This window comes from Aphis gossypii, chromosome X (genome assembly GCF_020184175.1).
Source record: "Aphis gossypii isolate Hap1 chromosome X, ASM2018417v2, whole genome shotgun sequence".
Classification (NCBI taxonomy): Eukaryota; Metazoa; Arthropoda; class Insecta; order Hemiptera; family Aphididae; genus Aphis; species Aphis gossypii.
Window position 1 is genome coordinate 4,893,989 of NC_065533.1, and position 24,614 is coordinate 4,918,602.

Genomic DNA, 24,614 nt, shown 5'->3' on the forward strand with positions numbered 1-24,614 from the left:
AACATAAACCACTTTTTTCACCAATCATTGGAAATTATATCCTAGACTGACAAATCATTTTCGTTCATAATCGTTTTTCGTATACAATGATACCTCTCATTGGATTCGAATTTAATACATTAATTATCGTGACCTACTATACAGCAGAGCGTTGATTCACTTGACCACTCTTTTTTTTTTATATAAATCCTGATAAAAAAATTTTGGCTAAATTAAAATATTTGGAAAATTGAATACTTCTTCATGAGTTAGACTTACAGTGATTCAAAAATTATAAAAACACATTGGCACAAATTTTACTATAGCGTTTAAAGTTCAAAAATTGACAAAAGTGATAAAAATCGTGAATATTTATAAATTATTTAGATTTTACAATTTATAAAAAATTGTATATTAGTATCTAAGAATTACAAATTTAATACAAGATTTTCATAAGTTTGGCTTAATATTTATAAAAGAAGTTGAGCGTTAAATAATTGAAAACATTTTATCTTAATTTTAAATTTTCACAAAATTCACGCTGTATTAAATAATTTCTGATTTTTATTATATTTAACTTAATTTATAGGCCTATGGCGACTAATTAGTACTTTTGTACAAACATTTTTGTTCCATAATCTATATTATAACATGTATCTACTTTATTATTGCTATATTATGTTGTTATATAAAGTATTAGACTTTTATGTTTTATTAGATAATTTATATCTAATTATATAATTATATATATTTATATAAAATATAGATATAATATGAATAATGACAATATACTACAAATTACAATTATCAATTACATTAAACACATTAATTACAATTAATGTTGATTTTAAGAGGGAACTATACATTGTATTAAATTTTAAGTATACATTCTTAAAATTTAAAATTACTACTTCTTTAAATAAGACATAACTTGAATATTTTAGTAATTTTGATACATTTTATAATAATTTTAAATTTAAATTTAAAAACGATTCTAGCCTAAAATATAATTTCCAGTGGTTGGTTAAAAGGGTGGTTTATGTTTTAATTGCCTAAATATCCCAAAATGTAAGTCATTTTATAATTATTTTAAGCCAAACTTATGGAAAATCTTATATTAAATTTTCAACTCTTAGCTACTCTTTTGTACTCTTACAAAATGTTTTTTGAATTATACTCACAAAATAATTTACAAATATTCATGATTTTGACGAATTTTTGTCAATATTTGAACTTTAAATGTTAATAAAAATTAATTGTGCATATGTATTCTTATAATTTTTAAATCACTATAAGACTAACTTATGAAAAACTTTGTATTAAATTTTCAAGTATTTTGACTTGGCCAAAAAAATTTTATCGAAAAAAAAACTAAAAAAAACGAATATTTCAAATGCCTTTATAAATAGCATTAAAATAATAAATGAAATATTTAGAAAATTAAATTATGTAAACTGCAGTGGTTCTTAACCTTTTGTAGATCACGGACCCCTGATAAAATATTTTTAGACACCACGGACCCCTTACCAATTTTTTTCGAATACGAATTACGACGTATTAAGGCTGCCACGGACCCCGGACATGATGAGTATCGCGGACCCCCAGGGGGCCGCGGACCACAGGTTAAGAACCGCTGAATTTTAAAAAAAATTCCAATCTAAATAACTGGTGAAAATTTTAACTATTTACGACTTATACTTTTTGAATAATAACAAATATTTTAAATCATTACCGTTGATTAGATTATGATTTTTCAACTACAAATCTATTTGCAAATTTTCGTGATTTTGACATATTTCGTGAAATTTTGAACTATAACGCTTTAAAAAAAAATTATGACTAACAAACGAAGAACAACTCATAAAGAAACCTTGTATTAAATTTTCAAGTTTTTTTGATCATGCAAAACTTTTTTTTCCACTTCGAAAAAACACTTCAAAAAAAATTCTCTGAAAAATCGAAAATTTTAGTTTTCTATAAATAGCTCAAAAAAAGTCAAAATATTTTGAAAATTTAACCGTATTTTAACTAATATAAACATTTGGTGAAAATTACAAGTATTTACAGTGATTAGTTAGTTTTTGAGTTACAACCATAACATAAAAAAATCGATTTTTTTAAAACTGTTGGAAAATATTTAAGTTTGACCTCTATTATGCACCAAGAATACTCATTTTGACATCGGAAACCACCCCCAAAGTTTGAAATTGAAGCATTTTTTCGGCAAGTTATGCTGTACACAGACACAAAAAAAAACACACACATCATTGTAAAATCAATAGGTACATTCATCACTTTCTTCATAATCTAAAACTAAGAAATGGTTGTTTTTTATATATATAATATATAGATTATAGGTAGTAACTATTAGGTATATATAATATAATGTAACAAATGTTTATGTTATTATGTGTATTAAATATGTATATTATGCAATATGCATGTCGCATGTGTACAAAATAATAATTTAATAAACACAGTAATACCGTACCAATTGATTATTGGAAACAATCAGTTAATTTAAATATATCATCTTCGTACAAGAACTGCTATACTATAAGCTGCTTTTAATGTTAAGACTTAATTAAATTAAAATAGAATTTTTAGACGGTGTATAGTAATAATAAGAAAAACCAAAAATTGGTTTCATAAATGTACGTATAGTACCTATGTGTTAATTTTTTAATCGTTATTTGAAAATGCATAATTTATAATAAATTATAGGGAACGGTAATTAATGTATTATTTATAATTATAACATCATATAGCCACGAACGATTGCAGGTTTTAGCAGTATAAAATTTATTTATAAAGAATTTTTTTTTCGATGTTTTATGTGGCTGTAATTGTGTTTTGTTTTATTTTTGTTTTTGTAACATTAGTTGCAGCTCAATGAGAGTAATTATCAAAAATAGCCTACGTTATTAACGCGTTTTTGATGAGACTAATGTACAAGGAAAGTCTTCTGGATACGCGTTCGTTAAGCGCACGCGGACATCCTTGTCAAGTGTTTTTCTTTCTTGTTCACGTTCCGAGCGCACCACCACCACATTGTCCAGTTTCCGTATATTTGGCAAAAAATGGATAACTGTGCTCCGATAACACGGGGTTCCGCACATTGGATTTTTATGCAACGTCAACGTCCGCAATTTCTTCAGATTCCGTAGTTTGTACGCTTCAACAACGTCATGAATATTGTTCTTGTGCAAGTACAGCATTGACAGATTTGGAAAAAGCAGAAATTCCTGGAACCATTTACGCCATAAAGGACATTAATACGGTTGTATAGTATATATCATGAATATCAATAAAAAAAAAAATGAGGGAGCTATAGTACATCCATATAGTACGTATAATCATTTTCAACTTATATATTTTCATGGTCATCGTACTGAGTAATTTAAAAAGTTCACCTAAAATATATCAGTAATTTCACAAAAAAATTAAAATTACATACCTAATAATTCATAATATAGATAAATGGTAAAAAGTTATTACTAATAACTAATAATTAAAAGTTACAGACAACTTTAACCAAATTGTAACTTTTCGACGAATAAGCTCCACTAACAGTCAACAGAAGTTCTTCTTCAAAAGCAATGATTTATTATTACTGATATTATTTTTTATTTATATTCACTTTTTGAACATGTTGTTTGTAAAACTATATGGTAAATTATATTTTTCATAAAATTAATACTAACAGTACTTTATTATGCACATGCCAATGTAAGTAAACGCATTTTGGGGCTTAGCAGATCTTACAAGGAATAAAAATAAGTAAATTGCCATGCTATTTAATACATAATAACATATGATATTAGCCATGTGCATTTAAATCTGAAGTGGCATCAGAAATTGAAGATACTTCTCTAGTTCTCTCCATCAACGCTTAGAGTACTAGTTAGATATAAAGTTAACATCCTTAACAACTATACACAGTTTTTGCATATACCCACCAATATGTGTGGAGATTATAGAAGTGTAATTTTCTTAAGTAAATTTCACATAGACGCATTACCTACAACATTTTAATGCTTGGTTTTTTTTTATATACATACAAATGAAAATGAATAGGAACATTATGTTCCCAACATACATAAACCAAAAACATTATTAATACTTTTCTAAATTCAAAAATAACAAAATTTGATTCAAAAATTAATTTAAAATGATACCTAGTTATAATTGCGAATTATTTAAAATTGTAAATAAAATGTATAAGGGACAGTGTGGTGCAGTGGTCACACAAGTTGGCTACGGAGCGCGCAGCACCAGTCAGTGTAAAAAATATTCTGCAGAATTTTCTGTAGTCTCTCTCCCCTGCCGTTGTTCTAGTTGCCTACACTGCTCCTCACCGAACCTATTCCTATTGAAGTCTACACACACGTGAAAATTCTTTTCTTAGAGAAAGGGGTACAAGTGCTACACACTGCACTCTACTCCTCCCAAGTAAAAATACTTCGATAAAGCCCTGATGGTAGTTTCGATCAAATATATTTGGAAAACAAATAATAATATAACATTTATGTGCTATATCTCAGAAAGTTAGAATAGTTAAAAAATTCATAAAATTACTACTTTTATCATTAAAAAATGTAAAAACCATAAAAATGTTATTATTTTAGTTAGAAAATAGTTTATCATTTTCAATAACAAATCTGAAAGTATAAAAAGCATCTATAATATGAAAATTCACACAATGAATTACTATAGTAAATAATAGTTCATTAATCATTATATTATACACTTAGGTATTCCATAAAAATATGACGTCCCTGACAATAAAAATGTACAGTATATCATATTATGTATTGTAGTACATACTTACGTCACTGATCGTTGTTAGGTTATTGTCGGACAAATCTAACCACGAGAGGTAATCAGCCATTTCGAATAGACGATCGGCTAGGTTCCGCAGGCCATTGACGTTTTTCAAATAGTTTTTGTTCAGCCAAAACGAACCTGTTCTGTAACGGTTGCTCTTTGAACTTTTCTTAGGCGCTCCTCGTACTCTCAATGGCAATGGCTTTTCGTTTCCGTTCAACTCTAAAACCACAGATAATTTTACGAATGTTTAGAATTGTTCTCTATTCCTTATTAATATTTATGCGTATTTAACTAATATGTATTATTGTGTATTAGTATAATTATAAATAATATAGGTATAAATACTGTTTAATGTAAACCAACACCGTTTAAAATATAAATAAATATTTATATAATGAAATATAACTTAATTATCTTTTATTATAGGTAGAAAAACACTTTTCTTTAGTTTAATGTTTTGATTTTTGTCATTGTTCATAACTCAATAACTTCATAAAATTAAATAAATCAATTAATAAATAAATAAAATATAAGTTAAATATTATTTTAGTATTTAACGCAATTATAGAAATCAAACATTTTACATTTCCGATGCAGTTATTCACTAATATTGGTTCACATAACCGTAGATATTCTATGAACAATATTACCGAGTTGATGTCGGTTTGTACACATTTGGATTTTACACTTGAATTACGCGCGTGCAGCTTCCTCTTGACCATTGTTCTATCCATTTATAAATTTTATTAACTAGATCATTATTAACATGAACTGTTAATAATTTAAAAACTAAGAATTTTCTATATTTAAATGCTAAATTAACTTATGTTGTAGTGAAGAAGAATTAAGAAACCTTGTAGTCTAAGAAATTACATGTTATAATTTTATTATTATTTTATTATTTTATCATGAGTAACTATTTTCAGATGAGGCAATTTTTTTTAGGCATAAGAGATAATCACGTCAATGACATAAGTTACATCTATATTTTATATTATCACATTTTCATGTAATAGTGTAATAGTAATAAAAATTTTTAAAAAAACTTAATTTGATCGAATGAATAAGAAGTATCGACTTATCATATGATTAATTATTGTTACGATTGGAAAATATACATAAGTAGTAAGTACATACCTAGTGCCTACACAACTACCATCAATACGAACAAATACAAAAATAGGTATGGGTAGCTCTTGGCTATGACGTATACCTTCAAGTGAAACAAGATTCCTGTAAGAAAAATCCAATGGTTTTGCGCATTTAAAATATTGGTAGGCCGAGTTACATAAAGACTCGTCATCCTGTGACATTTGATAACACTCGTGTACGTAATATACGATGTATTTCGTTAAAAATGAATATGTTTATCGAAATATGTGTTGTGTATGATTTGCGTAGTCAATTGTGTTTTTATGTTATCACAATGATGTGTATTGGCAATTAGGTATACAAAAACTAGTCACAGTCGCCATGGTTACGCAGTCGCGGGTTTGAATTTTGTAACTTAATTTTAAAATAGATACTATGTATCAAAGGCTCAATACTAGATCGTCCATCATATAAATATCTTAAATATTATAAGCTATATATTTGCGTATTGTTAAAGTACACTTTCGATGGAAAATATAGAAAAAACTTTTCTGACACATGCTTTCCTAATAAGTAAAGACCCACCACCTATCTGCAAAGAATGCCATGAAAACCTATCCATACAACATATTATCCAAGACTGCCCAGCATTCCAAAACATACGAAACACACTATCGATACCATTCAACCTAGAAGAAGCACTAAATGAAGACAACAGCACAAAAACATTAAATTTCCTCACAAAAATCAATATTATAAATAACTTATAAATCATTATTTTCAACATGCACATTATGAAAAATTTTTATGTCTCAAAAATATTTATATGTTACAACTTGTATCTTATAATTCATAAATTCATAATTAATGTAACACTCACTATGTAATACTTACAAGGCTAATAACCTTAGTTGTTGAAGCCTCTTTTCAATAAAAAAAAAAAAAAATATAGAAAAAAATATTACCCATATAGTTATAATAGTACCTACCTACCTGCCCTACCTATAATAAGAATGTGCTATGTGGCGCACCGGCGTTTTCCGCCGCGAATTAAAACGTGGCAATATTACGTCCATCATGTATAGCTAGGTACTCCGATATAAACCAACGCATTTTAAATTCGACGAAAAACGCCGCGGTAAACGACGCGGAATACGCAGTATTCGAAACGAGGCGGAAAACCCTGTGTACAGCCTCAGCCGAAAACGCCTTTTTTTTTCAAATTTATCTTTTATTTTTAGTGTTAAGAGACGTGCTGAAGAAATATCCGAAGTCGAAGCGGAAGCTCGGGAAGTAGCTACTCTGGAAGATGCAAACGAAAGTGAAGAAACTATAATGGAATAATCTGACAATGAAGATGACATATTCGCCAGTTTTTACTTTTTAGTACATCGTAATAAAGAATAAACTATTCATACATTACATATTTTATTATTATAAAACAGATTGTTATATAATATACAGTATTTCTCAATTATATGGATATTACCTAACTACTTATACACATAGCATTATAATAAGTATAATAGATATATATATTATATAGATATATAAATGTTATTTTATTATATTCATTATAATAAATTAATAATAGTAATTATATATATTTTTTTAATAGTAAAATAAAATCGTCTATACCTACAATATTTCTTATTTATATACTTATCTTCTGCAAGTAACATATTGTATAAAAAAAATACCATGTTATGAGTGTAAAGAAATGAGTGTGCGAGTAAAAAATATTATATATAATAGCTATACAATACACAGAAAAAGAAAAAGTGATACTTTACGTAAACAAATCATAGGTATATATTTTATAGTTGTAATACGATTGTGGATTGTTCATTTATAAAATATGATTTTATATTTACCAAATAATTCGTCATTATATCGTTTTATATTATTATTACACTGATTTCCCAAGTGATATTTTAAAAACTGTTAATAGCCGATAATATTATGTTTTTATTTTTATTTATAGTTACTTATAAGTAATATTATAATATAATATAGGTATAATATTATTATCATCTCATACGTACGACGATTATATTATTATTTATAATATTATTATATTTTTTATAATTATTTTTATTTTAGGCTGGGCGCACATTGCGACGCAGCGCAACACAGGGTAGGTAGGGCAGCGTAGCAAACGATTTTGTAATACATAGGTTTGAACTACTGAAGAGCGTTAATTAAAAGACAGAACAGGACAGGACCATTGATAGGGTTAAACAAATGGATGCGGCACAACACAAAAATCTGTAAGCTTACATAATTGATACTATTATTAACCGCTAGACGTCATTATTGATAACATTGTAACAATAATAATTATCCGTACATATTATGTTTTCACTCTCTTACAAGAGTTTTACTTTCCTTGTCACACAGAAGATGTGTGCGAGTGAGAACCATCGTTTCTCTCTCCGTTATGTCGACCTAAACCATTGAACTCTACATGATAACTGGAATGCTCACCAGTCATAAGACCAATGTAAACATAACCGAGATAGCGTGTTAGAAAAAGACAGCAGATGAGAATGGTGTTGCTATCTTTTTTTATCACACATAGTTATATGAATTGATTACCAACACATTTTAAATTCGTTATTCGTTTAACGTTTTGACTTTTGTTCTGCCTTCTGCGTTTTAAATAATAACTTTAAAAAAGATATTATATTAAAAGTGCAAAGACAATTTTTGGATCAAGTAAAAAATGTAAATCCTATACATCCAATTATTGATACGTGCACTTTAGAATTACACGAAATGAAAATAGTAAAATTTATATCTTCATATTATTGTACTTTAAGAGTCCATACTCAGTGTAAAAAATTGACACAACAAAATCAAGGTTTAAAATCATCTCTTAGGCACAAATTAAATAAACTTATTTTATTTAATCATGTTTAACCTGAGTTTTATAATATTGGTTACATGTGTTTACAAAGTTATTTTGTGTGTTATAATATATAACCAGTTTATATTTAATTATACTTTTATATCCAATTTTTAAATTTTTTTTGTATTAAATTTTTTTTCTTTGTAGAGTTCAATGACCTAAACAGTATATGTAGAATGTATAAAGGAGTGCCGTATCCATGTGTTTGAATATCTATGGACAGGACAGAGAAGTTCAGTGCATGCACGAACCTACCTCACACGCAACATAATAATTTTGAAAATCTATTATTATTATTTATTATTAGCTTATAGCCTTAGTTAAAATTAGGATTCTAAATACTTTAGATTCTGAACGGAGTGTGATGAATGTATTGATTTTACAATGAAATGTGTTTTTTTTTTTTTTTGGTGTTTGTATACACCATAACTTGTCGAAATAATACTTCAATTTTAAACTTCATGGGTGGTTTCCGGTGGTGAATTGCATATCCTTGGTGCGTTGTAGAGATCAAAAGTAAGCAGTTTTAAAAAAAAAATCGGGAAAACCACAAATAAGTGACGGAAAACGGGAATTGGGTGTACAAATACATTATAATATTATACAAAATGTAATTCATTCACTTAATTGTACATTAATATAAGTCGTAAAGTAGGTTTTAATTCAAAACAATTATTCATAACAATTCTTAGAATGTGAATATCTAGTTATCTAGTAATGACTGAAATAACTATAAACGGGATATCCCCTCGCCGAGGGCCGAGACACTAACACTAGTACGAGTGCGCGGAATCGAACGCGTTTCGGTTGAGAGACATGTTCCCTCGTAGGCCGAAGTATATTCGGCAGTCGGCACTGTCAGTTGTCACATTTTCGAATAGTCCATAGAGCGGTTCGCACGTGTCCGTCGCGCTGCGCTTTTCAGTGTTACGGTTCGTCGTGTTTACCGTTTTACGTTATACGCGTTATCGGGTCTTACTATTTTATGTGCTGTGCGTCAATTTTTCGGAACTTCGACTCACCCTAATTATTATTTTGCTCCTGTGCATTCACATTGATGGCTGTTTCTTGGTTTAACGTGAGTATTGTTCGCGCCGACTGAATGATTTCAAAGACGTGTACGTCGTCTGCACGTAGCGGATGCTTTATTATCTATCGATTTTAACTTGAAAAAATATTTAACTATTAATAAATAGCAGTAAATAACGAAGACAATGAGGTATCCGTGATCTTGTAAATGAAATAAATACATTTTAAACATTTTTTTTATTTTTTACAAAATTTGTTGATATAAAATACAAAAACATAGTAGGTAGTTTATTAGAGATTAAAATTAATAATATTGATAATTTTAAATGTTTATGAATTGCCACGACAAAAATTATATTACTATTTTATTATTAAACATAAGTACGCTGTACGCACATGGCACATGTCGACGAATCCTATATTCCTATCAATATTACTACTTCGACAAAACAATGAAAAAAGTTGGTATTTTAAGACGATTAACTATTAGTCCAAGAGCAGAGGTTCCCTAACTGTAGGTCGTGTTGTATTTTTAAATAATAAATTGTTTTTAAAAAGGTTATTGATATTATTGTGGGTCCCCAAATTTTAAAAAATTTCCAAAATGGGTTGTACCATAAAATGTTTGAGAACATCTGCTCTAGTTTAGACTACAGACTGTTGAAGTCAACTATCGGGAAAACGGCTTACATTTTTTCTTTTATTCACATAAAAACATACCTATGTAGTTTTTGGTGGAAATATTAATCATAACTTATGGGTATGATAATTTAATACTCTTACCAGGTTTGAGTGTAAACATTAATCATCTTTGGTGAACATTTATGCATTCATTGCCAGATTAATGTATAAGGCAGTAGAAGCAATTGCCTAGAGCACTACATTTTGAACGGCGCTCAGCAAAATCTGATGCCAACTCCTATATTTTATTTGACAAATTTTGTATCAATAAATTTGTATAAATACTTAATTGCCTAATATTTTTATTTTGTTTGCATTGTGATAGATAATAATAGGTATATTTTTAGCTTTATTTGTCATTTATTGTGTAGTTATGTTTTGTGTGTTAACAACACATTTTTAAATCGTTTATTTCCCTAAAATTATTAGCTGGCATTGTCAATCGTAAGTTATAATAATGATCAAACAAGACAACATAATAATTATAGTATGTTTTCTCCAGAATTGTATATAATAAATAATTTAGGTATATTCTATGCCGTATTGCCATAACTAGTGGTACCACAGACTACTAAATAAAATTTAGTCATATAGTCAGTGTTAGGACTAAGGAATTATGCATAATATATCAGGCATCAAAATACTTTTGAGTGTATTCCAATATTGTTTAATCTACCCAACACTCAAATTATCAGAGACACTTGCAATGTTGTAGCCAAAAAGTTAAGATAATTTTTAATTTAGGTCTGTTTTGGATGTTGAAAATGAGTCAATGAATGCAACCATTCTGTAACACTTTCATCAAAGAAAATAAAATTTAAAAATACTGACCACCATTCAGTGCTACATATATGTATTTATACAGAATAATAACTTTGATGTAATATATTTATAATTTTTTAGAATATACCTTTCAGCTGCATTAGCATTGGGGTGAGAGATTATTTTGAGTTCTTAAAAGAGTAAATAACTATTTAAGATCTACCACTCTCAGCTTTGCTTTGTTAAACATTAAAAATAATGTGTTGAATAGTTTAAAATATATTGTAAATTTAATTAATAATTTTGCTGAAAAAATTGTTTACTAGTGGAGTTTTTAAAGCAAATATCAAACTTAAACAAAAATAAATGCTTCATTGTATTTTATTTTAAATTAAATATTATTCTTTTTACTTCAATTTGTTATTTTAATTTAAAAACTACTAATTGGTATAACTTGTTTGATCCGAAAGTTTTGTAACTAGGTGATGTATACAAGGGCGCCCATAGGAAAAATCTCAAGGGGGGGACAAAATTTTTATCAATTCACTTATAAATAGGAATGACTATATGTATATTGTATATATATATGTACATATAATTACTAGGGCTCGGATTTATATGTATTTTACTAATATGATTTATTTATTAATATTTAATTATATAATATTTCCATATAAGTTCCTAATGAAATAAATTATATTCTAAATAGTAAAATTATATAAAAAATGTGTTCATAATTATAAAATATAAATTAAAAAAAACTTAAAAAATATTAATTACCTTCATTACAATTTATGATAACATGCATTTTTAAATTTTCAATCGTTGACTATCGTTTATCGAGGTCATAAATATCAAACATTTGTTACTACGAATATTTTGTACTTTTGGAAACATGGGAAATAAAATTGTCTGTTTTGAAAAATACAGTCGTATACCTATATAATATTATATTATATTATAATATTATTAAATTCTATTATGTATTAGTAATTTTAAATGCAACACTGGCATAAATTGACTTATGGCACACAAAATGTACATAACTTAAATTCAATACTACCATATTTTAGTATATGGCTATCATAAAATCAATTTGTGTATGCAATACAGCCACATCTTAAAATATGTTAGTCTTGCATTCACTTATAAATTTGTAAAAGGCCATAAATCTAACTTTTTGGGCTTAAGTGAATATTACATAATATTTGAAGATGTCATATTGTATAGCATATTTTTGTGAGTATTTAAGTTTTTAGTTTCAAACCCATAGCTAAACAACTTTGTAAAATATCTTAGTTATAAACTTCAAATCATTTTTTCTCAAAACTATAAATTTTGAGTTGTGGCAGTCTTGTTCTAGAGGTGCGATATATTTGTGATCATAAATAAAATATTATGGTGATTGGTAGTGTAAAACATACATATAAATATCGTATCTATAGCAATACATAATATTTTAAGTAAGGTGGATATTATATATATACGTATCCACTTTGATTTTAAGAATTTATAATTATCCATAGAAAAAAAACGAAAAAGCATGTTGTTATTTTTAGCTGATTGATTACCTGGTTTTTCATAAAAAAAAGTTATAGATTGTCTTGTATTCAATTAATTTTTTAATTCTATCTAAATAATTAAATAGATTCTCACCACAGAAAACAATATGCTAGGATTTTCTGATTTTCAACATTTTCCAGGGGGGCATGTCCCTCCCTTGCCTCCCCATATGGACGCCCTTGGATGTATATTTCATATATTATAATAACCTTTAATGATACCTAACCTAACCTTTTGTATATTGCATAATATATAGTTACAATATGAGATTATAAGTCATAGAAATTCTATGATAGAATACTATTAATAGTATGTAGGTACTAAATACTAATAATAATACTTTTTAACAAATTTTGTTATTATTAAAAATATGTATTTTAGTGAATAGATTATTTAATAACTAACTATATCTTTTAACTTCTTTCATTGTTTTTGGTTTTTGTCCCATTATTGAAACTTTGATTTGTTAGTTAGTATAGAATGATAAAAGTAATAGTTAAAAAAAAAAAATAATACAATAGTATTTCCGACATCTATTTTTTTTTTTTTGTACCATATTTATATTATGTTCGAGACGAGTATCTTGTTTAACGCGGTATGATAATTACATCATTAAATACATACTGTCATTTCCCATTAATATTTAATATTATTGTGTAAACGGTCAATTTCTTGTATTTTCTCAAGTAGTTTACTCGTGCAATCGCTATCGAGTAATCTAATTTTATTGTTTCTTGTTTTGTCGAATTATCCGTCTGTAAATCTAAAAATAAATATCATAGTCTAAAATCCAATAACACTGTATACCCAAATGTACGGCTATTTTGGACAATTTCAATAGACAAAAACAAAAGTCGTCCAAAATGTTATATTGTCATTTTCGTTAATTTATAGAGTTAGAATGTTGATGACCCTAAATACACACAAAAATGTCCTAAAAAAAAAAACGCAATAATGCCCTAAAAACTTCTAAAAATGTACTTAAAAATTATCTAAAAAGTCTAATTAAATGAGTGAAAAAAAATTATGAATTATAATATTTTAATAAAATAATAAACAATAGACAATAGTAATATAGATTTTATAAAATAAACGATATATTAAACAAATGATTTTGCTTTCGGCATGTTCAAAATTGTTGAAATATAAAGTTTGAATAAAAAATCGATTAAATGGTGAATGCGGATGCCGAATCACTACTAACAATAGTTCCTTTTACTGCAATTATAATTTATAAGCACATAAATTAATACGTCTAATGTCTAATTTAATCTTGTTTATCGGATTTATTTCATACAATTTATAAATATACCTAACATTCGATAAGCATCTATGATCGGCGAATGTCTGAAAGAGCACTTGTTTTATCAATGTATTACACCAAAAACTCCACAATAATAAAATTAAAGAATGTTAAATGTTATACAAATTTTCTTTTAAATCTAAAATTTGTGAAAAATAACTCCACATTGTACAAAAACTACAAAAAATGCATTTATAGCTAAAAATGCAAAATAAAATTAGAATATTCTGCATCAGGGGAACATGAAACAAATTTTTAGCTAAGATAGCATTGTATAGAAATAAAGGGAAAAAATACAAAAGTCATCAACATCCTAATTCTAATAATTTATTAATCTATTATTTATTTTTTTTAAATGTATTATTTACATTTTATAATTTTATAAAATAAAACAATTTGACGTGCAGATATATTATTATCGTTCAATAAACAGCGGCTGATAGAAAAATATTGATATAATTGGTGTTTGCAATGATTAACATTTTTTTTTTTATTATAATTTAGTACAAATAAAATAAAATATCAATATTCTCAAACGATTTTTTATACACGTCATTCTAAACACGGTATTCATTCCTTTAGAGTCTAAAGTTAAAACCAGGTTAAGACATGTACGCCTGTACCGCGTTAAATACGTTGCTCGTCCACCAACGCAAAAAGTAAATAAAAAAAATCAGTCATCAAATTCAATATGCTCTACTTTTACCGTGTACTCTTATTTTTTCAACCTTTTGCAGACTGATAAAAATGAATAATTCATTCAAAAAACTTCCAATTTGCAAGAATCGTAAGTTAGTGCTTTGTGTATTCGTTTTCATATTTTTACCGTGTACCATTTGTTTCAGATTGTTCTAAGTCCAAAAACAGTATAATCGACCAGCCCAAACCGCAAAGTAAGTAAATATTTTATAGATTTATAAGATTTATTTTCAAGTATTACTATGGCTATTACTTTTCAGAACACAGCAGGTTTCAAACCACTCTGCCGAAAAATGGTGCGTATTTGGTTAATATTTATTGGTTTTATATTTTAATATTATTTAAAAATTTAATTTGTAGATTATTGTGAATTTGAGTACAATGATATAGTAAGTATATAACTATAATTATGTTCCTAAATGTTATCTTTTATAAAATATATTAAATGTGATTTTTCTTTACTGGTTAGGTCGATTATGGCACTGACAGACGTAATTATATCACCAACGACGACTGTGTGCGTATTAAAGTGTATTATGATTTTTTGTCATTTAATGATCATGTGTTTTTTTTTTACATTCAACAGGTTCCAGGGTACTGGAAAAATAGTAAGTGTTGAGTTTTTTTTAAATATCATTAATGTTTTTGAGCTGGGTACAGATATATATATATATATTTTTGGATAAGATTTAATATCATTAATAAATAAATAATATGTTTTTTAAATTTGTTGACATCGTTACGTTGCACGTCGACGATGATAATTTTATTTTATGATATATAGTCGTATTCTCTTATATTTTTGGATATACTTCCAACATAGTACGATACTCGATATTTTTCAAATAACGTAAAAAAACAAAAACATTTATGGTTCATAAACTGTTTTATTGAAGTGTTAAATACCCGATTAACGTGCTAAATTTAAAAAAAAATATTGTCGAACGAAACGTAGTTTATAATCACTTTTTTTTTGTGCTGTTAAATATTTCGTTTGGTAAACCGTAATAGCACGTATCTACATTTTCATCATTTTTAAGGAGGGCATTTAAACTATTTAAATTGTAGGTACATTACTCATATGATCCGTGATAACACTTATTTTAGTTTTATAAGGAAACATAGTGTATGATTCTATTATTATTTTATTCTGATTATTATTATTATTTAAATATTTTTTATGTACGACTGTGGCCGCTTGAGCGGATAGGCCTACCGGGAAACCGGGCATTTTCCTGTGGGGGGCCCCCCTTTCGTATTTCGGCAATGGGGCCCTTTAATATTATGCAATTACAACAGAAATTTGAAATATAAAATAAATAATAAATATATGATATAATAACTATTTCTAACTTGAAATTTTATTTTAAAATTTTACACGCTAACGCGAGTTTTATGTAAATTTATTTAATTTTTTTTTTACAAATGAAATTCACGGTTGTGACTGGTAAGGTGGGTAACAACTCACTTACTCACAAATATGTTGTTATAGATACTTTTTTTCATGTTTTTATAATTTCCCGATAAGCCAAAAATGGCCTATCCGCCCATGGACCTGTTGAACGCTATTTCGTGGTCGTCTCGTGCTTATCGCACCGACGACCGAGCGTTCCTACATCTACAGTATTATGATATAATGATATATTATTTATTATTATTATTAAATTATTATAATTTATATGTGTGTAGGCGATCCGACGTCAGCGATGGATAGTATTGTTCTATTTTTATATTATTTCATATTTGTATCAATTATTATAATATGCCATATACCACCGTCGGCCGTCAGGTCAATCTCCATCTCACTGCAGTAGTGTCATGTGTCATGTATTACGATGGACAAAAATATAATGTGTATGATTATTTGAATTATTTTTGATTGATGATTATTTCTTATAATAATTGGCCATCAAGGAGTTTTTGTCTCCTACAATAAAAAATAAAGAATGGATAGTCCTGCACGCATGTACTTATAACCACGGTTTAAAATATAGATTTTAAATATTTAGGTATATCTTAAATCGTGCTTATAACATTAGGTGCCTTGTTCCTGAAGAGCAGATAATTATTTTAAAATTTTATTTTATTATTAATACCGCTACCATCATGGCATCACCACGTAACTGACAATTTCAAGATTGTTCAGGAGACCCAATAAACTTAATAAAACGGTTTACACTATATAAATTGAATTTTTATTATTTTTTATAATTTTTATTATTTTTTATAATTTTTATTATTATTGCCAATAATTAACCAAAATTACCGGTCAAATTTAAATTACAGTAGATACATGCTTATGATAGAATTATATTAGATACCTGGTTTTGATTCTAGTAGATACGTGTTTTCGTATTTCAAAATATTGTAAATATGTTTTATCTCATTGATAATATATAATACGTCAGTATTAATAAAAAATATTATAATATTTAAACATTTGGGATATTTCTATAAATTTAACAAGATATTAATAAAGTAATTGGCCATAACATAATATTATCATACCTATTGTACCTATCATAAGTTCTCGCAATAAGTTAAAATAATTGTCAGAAAGCAACATAAATGTTTAACATTCAAAACAAATTTTTAAATCAAACTTTCAACTTTATTAAATTTATTTTATAGATCAACACAACATAATAATATTACTATTATTAAGGTAAACAGAAAGCCACTGAACTATTAAGTAAATAAATTAATAGTACGAAAAATTAATTAAGAAATATTTTGAATATATAAAACAAATGTTTAGTATACTAGTAGGTATGTATATAAGAACAACATATTAACTTAGGTTTATTATTTAAAACACAATATAAAATATTAATAAAATAAAAAATATTATAAACTAATGTATCACAATTTTTATTTTAAAAAAAAATGTTGAAACACTATAAATAAATAGGCTACCTACCTATCAGAGGGAAATTGTTAAGTAAAATAATAAAATATAGTCTAAACTTCACAAGTTTTGTGTGCCTTCAATACTTGGTGATGAGACAAATTATCATAAAAGTCCTAGGCGTCTCTTGGTAATACTATTTTAAGTTTTAGTAGATCTTTCCATTTGGAAAATGTTAATGGAAGCCTATTTTTGTTATAAACATAGAAGCTTCTTGGCAGTATCAACTTTTTTAGTACAACTTTGTTAATTTGGTAGTTCTTTATAATCATTGTTAAAGTGGATTTTATAAAAAAAAATATGAATAGGGTCATATTGTAAGACTCTAATGTCACAAACCTTCTGAATCACTTTTCACTTTTCCAGGTCGTATAGATTTATAAAAGTTCAAATTTTTGAAGCCATAAAAATCTGTATGTTCAAGATTAATTAATTCATAAGGTGATAGATTCTTTCTAGCATTTTTTGTTAATTTAATATAGTCTGATGGTAAATAAATTTTGGTATTTTTTAATGATCGTTCAATTGTACTATGGACACTATCACAGGTCATTTGTGTGTGGCATTTTACTAAATATTTTTGTTCTATTACAATGTTATTATTAATTGAAAAACTCAACAAGGCATTTAATAATATTGTGTTTCTATTTTGGTAGCCACAGCCATCAGAGTAAAATATTATATTATTTTTATAATTTTCTTTTGGTTAGTAGAATCTTTAATGCAATAATATTAGTAATATGTTTAATAATATTATTGATGCAAAAACCAATGCCTCTAATTCTCCTTCCGTTTCGTTCCTCCAATAGAAATTTTTTGTTTTCATAAATTTTGAGAAAAAACTTCTGCTTACAGAATTTTGAATTTTATCTTCGTGACATTTTTTTAAATATACAGAATATATTTATTATTTATTATTATTTTTATTTTTTTACAGCAGTATTGGCTGGACATTTTGGCCAAGCTATCAAACCAATTGTTTAACTGATTAAGTCGAAATGAAAATGATCTTTTAGATTTCATCATCTTCATCTCCAACTGTTGATTGGTTTTTTTTAATACAGTATTTTTAGTTGGCAGTCCATTATTGTTAAAAGCTAGTTAGTTATGCACCATCACTCATTTATACCTAAAGCGTTTAAAAACATTGTTTTGCATACAACATAACTATCAAAATTTGATTTAAAATGATAAATAAAACTGAAATTTCCGCGACTGAAATCTCTGAGAGTTTCTGTGGTCCTTTTTTCTCATTTTTAATACCATATTAATTAAAAAGTTTTTTTCTTTTCCCACATACACTTCCAGAAATGTTCAGATATACAAGATAATCTCTCACTTTCATTAAAAATATTATAGGGTTGAAGTTTTGACTTCTTACAGTATGGAATATTACAAGTAGGTTTCATAGTTCTTACATCCATTTTCATCAACAAATATTGTATACTCATCTTAATTTATTATCGAATTAGGTCCTAAAGATAAAACATCTATAAATTTACAAATAATTTTATAAAAAATGTCAAGTTAAAATACTATATCTGATAATTAATATTAAAATTTTGTAATTATATGTGATAGAGAACCTAACCTAACTGTTAATTTGATCGCTTTTCATTTTTTTTTTTTTTTTTTTTTAAATATTTTACTTTAAAATTAGGTATGCCAAAGTTTGTGAAAAAGTCAACAGTGAAAATCCATAATAAATGGAATAAAGCAAGTAATAAAGTGAGTATTACAAAGTTTGAGTATACAACATTTTTAAACTAGTTTTAATCTAGTTTATTTCGGTTTATTCATTTTATAGATATTATTGGATTAGAAAAGAGGAAACTGTTTTTCTTGTATATATATGTATATTGTATTTAAATTGTAATTAATAAAATATAAATTTTATTATTTTTGTTCGTAAAGTAATACTTTTTAATGCTAATCCTATGATGTTATTTGAAATATCGAAAAAAAAAATGTAAATGTAGTCTACCATATTTTTCTACTTATTAAAATTTAATTTTAAAAAAATATTGTTTATCTTTTTAGAAGTTTGCAGACGATCTTATAACAGACAACGGTATGTTTCAATTGTATTTCAAGCTTTGGTTTATATATAACATTTTAAGCTATATAATTTTTTTTATTATAGGTTTTAACTGGGATACCGACAATAGAAAAAGAAAATATGGTATATTATAAACTGTTGTTTGCATTCATTAGGTTTTTTATTCATTTATTTTTTATTTCAGATACCACAATCATTCCATCTTCGAATAATAAGGATTCAGATATGTCTGATGACAATGTGCGTATTACATCAAAAGATTCAGGTTTAAAATTTTTATAATTATATTATGTTATTAGATGCAAAAAACCAAAAGGACTCGGATGACTGTTCCTCAAAAATTATCAATGGGGTTGAACATTAACCAAGTAAACAAATAAAAATATCAATTTAACTTTGTTTCATATTTGTTGTTTTTTTTTCAGCCGCTTAAATATTGTCCTTTCTGTTCTTATATAACGTCCGCATATCTCGATAGACATATTATAACAATACATGAAAATGTTATGAATACACCAATCAAAGAAAACGTAAAACAAATGTTGTCGACTAAATCAAAGAGCTATAAGTTAATCCCTCTCCACACAGTTCGTGATATAGTGGGCCGTAAGCTGTGGCGGGACCAGAAGATTAGGAAAGTACTGTACAAGTAAGTTTATAGTTTTATAATAAACATGAACCGAATCACTGACGTGTTGATTTTTCCCAGTCTCTTTAAAACAACTCAAGTGGAGCTATGGCTAGGAAGTTGGGAACTACCTAATGTGCCATTTGTTGATCATGTGACACCATATGTCAAAGCTTCGTATATGAATGATTGGTATGAGCAGGAGGAGGCAGAAGAGGTAGATACGCCTTGTCCATCTCCTTTACCAGTCATAACTTCAATCTACACCGAAGGTGGTGAACAACATTTTAACAACAGTGAACACAATTTTACAGAAAGTGTTCAAAGTTTTAACGATAGTGTACAAGGTATTAACGACAGTGAACAAAGTTTAAACAGCAGTGTACAAAATGTTAAAAACAATGAACAAATTTTAAATGACAGTGTCAATAATATTTCGGAAACCATTCTGAACATACCTAAATAGTAATTTTTACTTCTTTGAATACATTACTATTGAAATTAACTCAAACATTTATTTTGTAGCTCTCAAAAAACGACTTCCCAACTAAAGAAAGCAGGTCTGCTGAAATTCCTGGCTACGGATCATCCTCTAATTTCACTTTGTCGTAAACATTTGAAGATGACATGCCCTGAGAAGTTAAAGATTAATCGTATCATCTCAAAATATTTAGATTCTGTTGGCACAGTGCTCCGTTATGTACAAGATAGTTGCTATCAAAATAACTACAAAGTACACCATTGGCTAGTGCTATTACAGCAGCCGGATTTCATTATTGAGTACCTTAAAGCGTAAGCGTGCAAAAACACCTATGAATAAAATTTTAATTGTTTAATGATTCAATGTATATTTTACAGCTGCGAAACTTATAGTCAGGATAAGGAAACAACCGCATCACATATTAAAACATTAATACCTCTGTTTTCTTGGGCCATGACAATATTTCCACATCAAGATCCTAAGTTTCCTATGGTTGACGGGGCTCCGGACTCTGAAGAGATCGATGGAATCTGGTGTACAGCAAATCAACTTATAAACACATTTTCTGATTACTTTTAAAAATAAATTATTTTGTTTCAATTTAAATAAAAATAAATTACTAAAAAAAAGTTATAGTTCTACACCATAATATGTTATTGCTGCATTAAGAAAAAATAAATTAATTAATATAAACAATTAACTCTGAGAGTTATCTACTTGGTTGACAACTTTAAGTTTAGCTAAAAATTAAAATTACTATAGATTTTTTTAAGTTGGATCAAACGATAAATTAAGATTAAAAGATGGTTTAAGATTAAAAACATACTAAATAAATCCTCACTCTTTGTGACATTTCTTTGTAAATAAACATCATAGAAGTTATTATAAATTTATATAATTATACCTTAAACTCAAAATAAAATATCTTAGTGTCTGGCTATGATAATATAGTTCTAGGAAGTATAATCTGTTGGAACTTTAGAAGTAATATATATATATATTATGTAGTGTTGATAATATTATATCATTATAGTAAGCAGTTAATATAATATGTAATAAGTATATTGTATAATTTTAGTAAAATAATATGCTTTACTACCCAATTAATTTTATTACAGTAGGTAATGGTTTGTAATTTGTATATATAAGTTTATAAGTGTTGTTTCTGTCTAACAAACGTACAACATAGAAAAATATGTACTTTTATTAAAACCAATTATAATAATCTTAAAGGAAATTGGCCTATTATCAAACTCAAAGGTATGTATAATATATTATTATCTGTTATTTCCCGTTCTTTACGATATTTTATTTTTTAAAGTGAATACAGACGCCGCGAGCTATTAAGGTTATTTCTGGTCTATATGGATCTTTGGACATAAAAAAATGTTAAGGTTAATCGTTTAATGGTAGGTAGTTCACAAATCGTGATAAATTTGAAAAATCATCATTGCACCTAACCATCTAAATTAAAGACAACATTTATTATAGTACCTACTTAATATATATAATATATTTCAATTGACGTGTAATTTGTTAATTTATTACCTACCACAACTACAAAATTTTTACTTCTTATCGATTTATTTTTCAGTACTGTGTATTACACTGATGACAAATACTTATCTGGATTCTGTAACCCAATTATCGAAAAAAGCGATAATCGCATCGTCTTATAAGAGTGATTACAAAAAATCATTACGTTAGATAATAATAGCTAAATTTATAGCGTTAAGAACGAAAATTCAATTGTTTTCAGTATAGGTGCAAAGCGTTACTAATAATGAACACAGCCGAATGCATCGGGACCTATGTGTAATTATTGTTTATTTTTTTTTATCTAATAAACACTATAATAATGTTTATAAAATTATACGAATTCATTACATTTTAAAAACTGCGAACTTGTGAAAAACAACCATCCAGATTGTACTTATAAACACGGAATTCACCTACATAATATAATATTATATTATAGCTTACCTGGGTTATCAGCTCACTATAGCTGTTCTTGTATGGTTTCATTTTAATTAGTACGTTAAAATATCTAAACAAATGCATTGTAAAAAATTATAATTATTATAGATGAGTTGAGTGTAATAATAATAATAAATTTAAAATATATATTCAATTATATTATATTATTACTATATTTTATTTTCTGTAACCAACGGCAACCCTAAAAAATGCACAACATAGCGAATTAGCTTTTCAGATTTTCGAACCGATCTTATATTGTTATTTTTAATTTTGATGAATAATATTGACCTATTAATCAAACTCTACGGTAAAAATATAATCAAGGGTATCGAGTAAACTTTCATTAATATTATCGTTTTAAAGTGAGTTAAACTAGAGATATAAAATATTACATTAAACTAATTAAAATATTCATCTCATCATATAAATAGTTCTAATGTTGCAGCCAACGACATAAAATGGATTCTGCTGAACTATAAATTTGCCGTTGTAGTGTTTTACGTTAATAGATAAGACGGAGAAACTGCAGGCGAGTGAGCATAAAATGTTCCGACGTGAAAATTTCTAGGAATCAATAAAAATGTGTACTAATTTCGTAAATTCAACAATAGATTTTTCTGGCAAATACGTCAAGTAAATTTGGTAATATATAAATACATATTTATTTTGATATCAGCAGGAATTGGCAACTCTAAGTTACTAAAGGGCCAATATTTAGAAAATTAAAATCTAGTGGGCCAGAGCATAGAAAGCAAAAAAAAAACATTCATATATTTTATAAGCAATTTTTTGTATACAACGCGAATTAACAGTACAAAAAAGATAATTGAAAAAAATTAAATTAAGTAGTATGACTACTAAATATTACTTTATTGCTACTTATGCTGAGGCCTGAGAGTGTTGTGGACTGCTAATGATAGAAAAATTAATTTCTATATTTATGAAGTGAAAACACGAAATAGGTGACTTAATGTTTCATAATATATTGTAACATTTTTAATGCAAACTCGTAAAAGTGGGGATTTTACTACAAGTAAGCTTAACGTATACATTATTACATATTATAATGACAAATATACATTTAACGAGGTTCTATGCCAGATAACAATCATTATTCATAATATCGATAAGATACAATATGAACAACGAAATTTATAAATGAACTTAAAAAATTGTATGATGTAGTTTGAAAATGTAGCACGGAGTAGATAAAAGACTCGCGGGCCGCTAGTTGCTCATCACTGTTATAAAGATATAATTATTACATGGATTGAGATATTTCTGCACTAAAAAACTGTTAAATATGCATGAAAATTTAAAAAATAGAAATTAAAAAACAAAGAAATTCGGACAAATAAAATGCAATATTATATTGAGACAAATTAAATTATTAATTGAATATAAACAAATTGGGTTAGTTGGTTGCATTATAAAATCACGTTATTTTTTAGCATTTTACATCGAAAACCGTCAAATATACAATATATATTAAAATTGAATATTATTAAATGAAGCTTAACTTTTACAAAATTATATTTATTAATATGGTTGTCGTAATATAATTATATTTTTTATTTATAAATTGCATATTAGAGTAAATCCTATCTTGTGCGAACCTTCAATAAATCGGATAGCTATATTTTTTTAGTTCCGTACATCATATTATATACCTTTAATCAGAGATGTAAGCTCGGTAAATTTACCAATTA

General features: G+C 26.8%; 2 protein-coding genes and 1 long non-coding RNA gene across 5 annotated transcripts; 1 reads left to right on the forward strand and 2 right to left on the reverse strand.

Moving 5' to 3' along the window:
- Positions 1–2,764: 2,764 nt before the first annotated feature.
- Positions 2,765–6,261, reverse strand: LOC114125063 (leucine-rich repeat-containing protein 51-like). Of its 2 annotated transcripts, none has more exons than XM_027988542.2 (3): positions 6,023–6,261; positions 4,811–5,028; positions 2,765–3,224 (listed from the first exon to the last, which is right to left on the reverse strand). In XM_027988542.2, exons 1-3 carry the CDS (start codon positions 6,120–6,122, stop codon positions 2,904–2,906), a joined length of 639 nt encoding a protein of 212 aa, XP_027844343.1. In that variant the 5' UTR covers positions 6,123–6,261; the 3' UTR covers positions 2,765–2,903. The 2 variants fall into 2 exon arrangements, with proteins under 2 accessions (XP_027844343.1, XP_050062011.1); XM_050206054.1 differs by lacking the exon at positions 6,023–6,261 and adding an exon at positions 5,460–5,538.
- Positions 6,262–9,606: 3,345 nt separating this feature from the next.
- LOC114125062 (uncharacterized) lies at positions 9,607–21,626 on the forward strand. 2 transcript variants are annotated; one of them, XM_050206905.1, is made up of 17 exons: positions 9,607–9,890; positions 14,733–14,809; positions 14,888–14,937; positions 14,996–15,043; positions 15,110–15,145; positions 15,210–15,238; positions 15,319–15,366; positions 15,436–15,457; positions 19,418–19,485; positions 19,798–19,828; positions 19,901–19,939; positions 20,001–20,056; positions 20,116–20,184; positions 20,242–20,465; positions 20,526–20,909; positions 20,970–21,236; positions 21,303–21,626. In XM_050206905.1, the coding sequence occupies exons 2-17, from the start codon at positions 14,760–14,762 to the stop codon at positions 21,502–21,504; spliced, it is 1,623 nt and encodes a 540-aa protein (XP_050062862.1). In that variant the 5' UTR covers positions 9,607–9,890; positions 14,733–14,759; the 3' UTR covers positions 21,505–21,626. The 2 variants fall into 2 exon arrangements, with proteins under 2 accessions (XP_050062862.1, XP_027844342.2); XM_027988541.2 differs by lacking the exon at positions 14,733–14,809 and having other exon boundaries at positions 9,611–9,890.
- On the reverse strand, positions 21,262–23,036 carry LOC126552209 (uncharacterized). The gene is made up of 2 exons (XR_007606060.1): positions 22,909–23,036; positions 21,262–21,455 (listed from the first exon to the last, which is right to left on the reverse strand). It is a non-coding gene; the product is annotated as an uncharacterized LOC126552209 (long non-coding RNA).
- Between the last annotated feature and the right edge of the window lie 1,578 nt (positions 23,037–24,614).

What these genes read in the sequence shown, in the direction of transcription:
- LOC114125063 (XM_027988542.2), bottom strand. Translation starts at nt 6,122, where the DNA reads ATGTCACAGGATGACGAGTCTTTATGTAACTCGGCCTACCAATATTTT. An exon ending in GAATCTTGTTTCACTTGAAG is followed by an intron (nt 5,029 to 6,022) that starts GTATACGTCATA and finishes CTGTGGTTTTAG; the next exon opens with AGTTGAACGGAAACGAAAAG. An exon ending in ACCTAACAACGATCAGTGAC is followed by an intron (nt 3,225 to 4,810) that starts GTAAGTATGTAC and finishes AAATGGTTCCAG; the next exon opens with GAATTTCTGCTTTTTCCAAA.
- LOC114125062 (XM_050206905.1), top strand. Translation starts at nt 14,760, where the DNA reads ATGTACGCCTGTACCGCGTTAAATACGTTGCTCGTCCACCAACGCAAA. An exon ending in ACTTCCAATTTGCAAGAATC is followed by an intron (nt 14,938 to 14,995) that starts GTAAGTTAGTGC and finishes CATTTGTTTCAG; the next exon opens with ATTGTTCTAAGTCCAAAAAC. An exon ending in CAATAGAAAAAGAAAATATG is followed by an intron (nt 19,940 to 20,000) that starts GTATATTATAAA and finishes TTTTTATTTCAG; the next exon opens with ATACCACAATCATTCCATCT.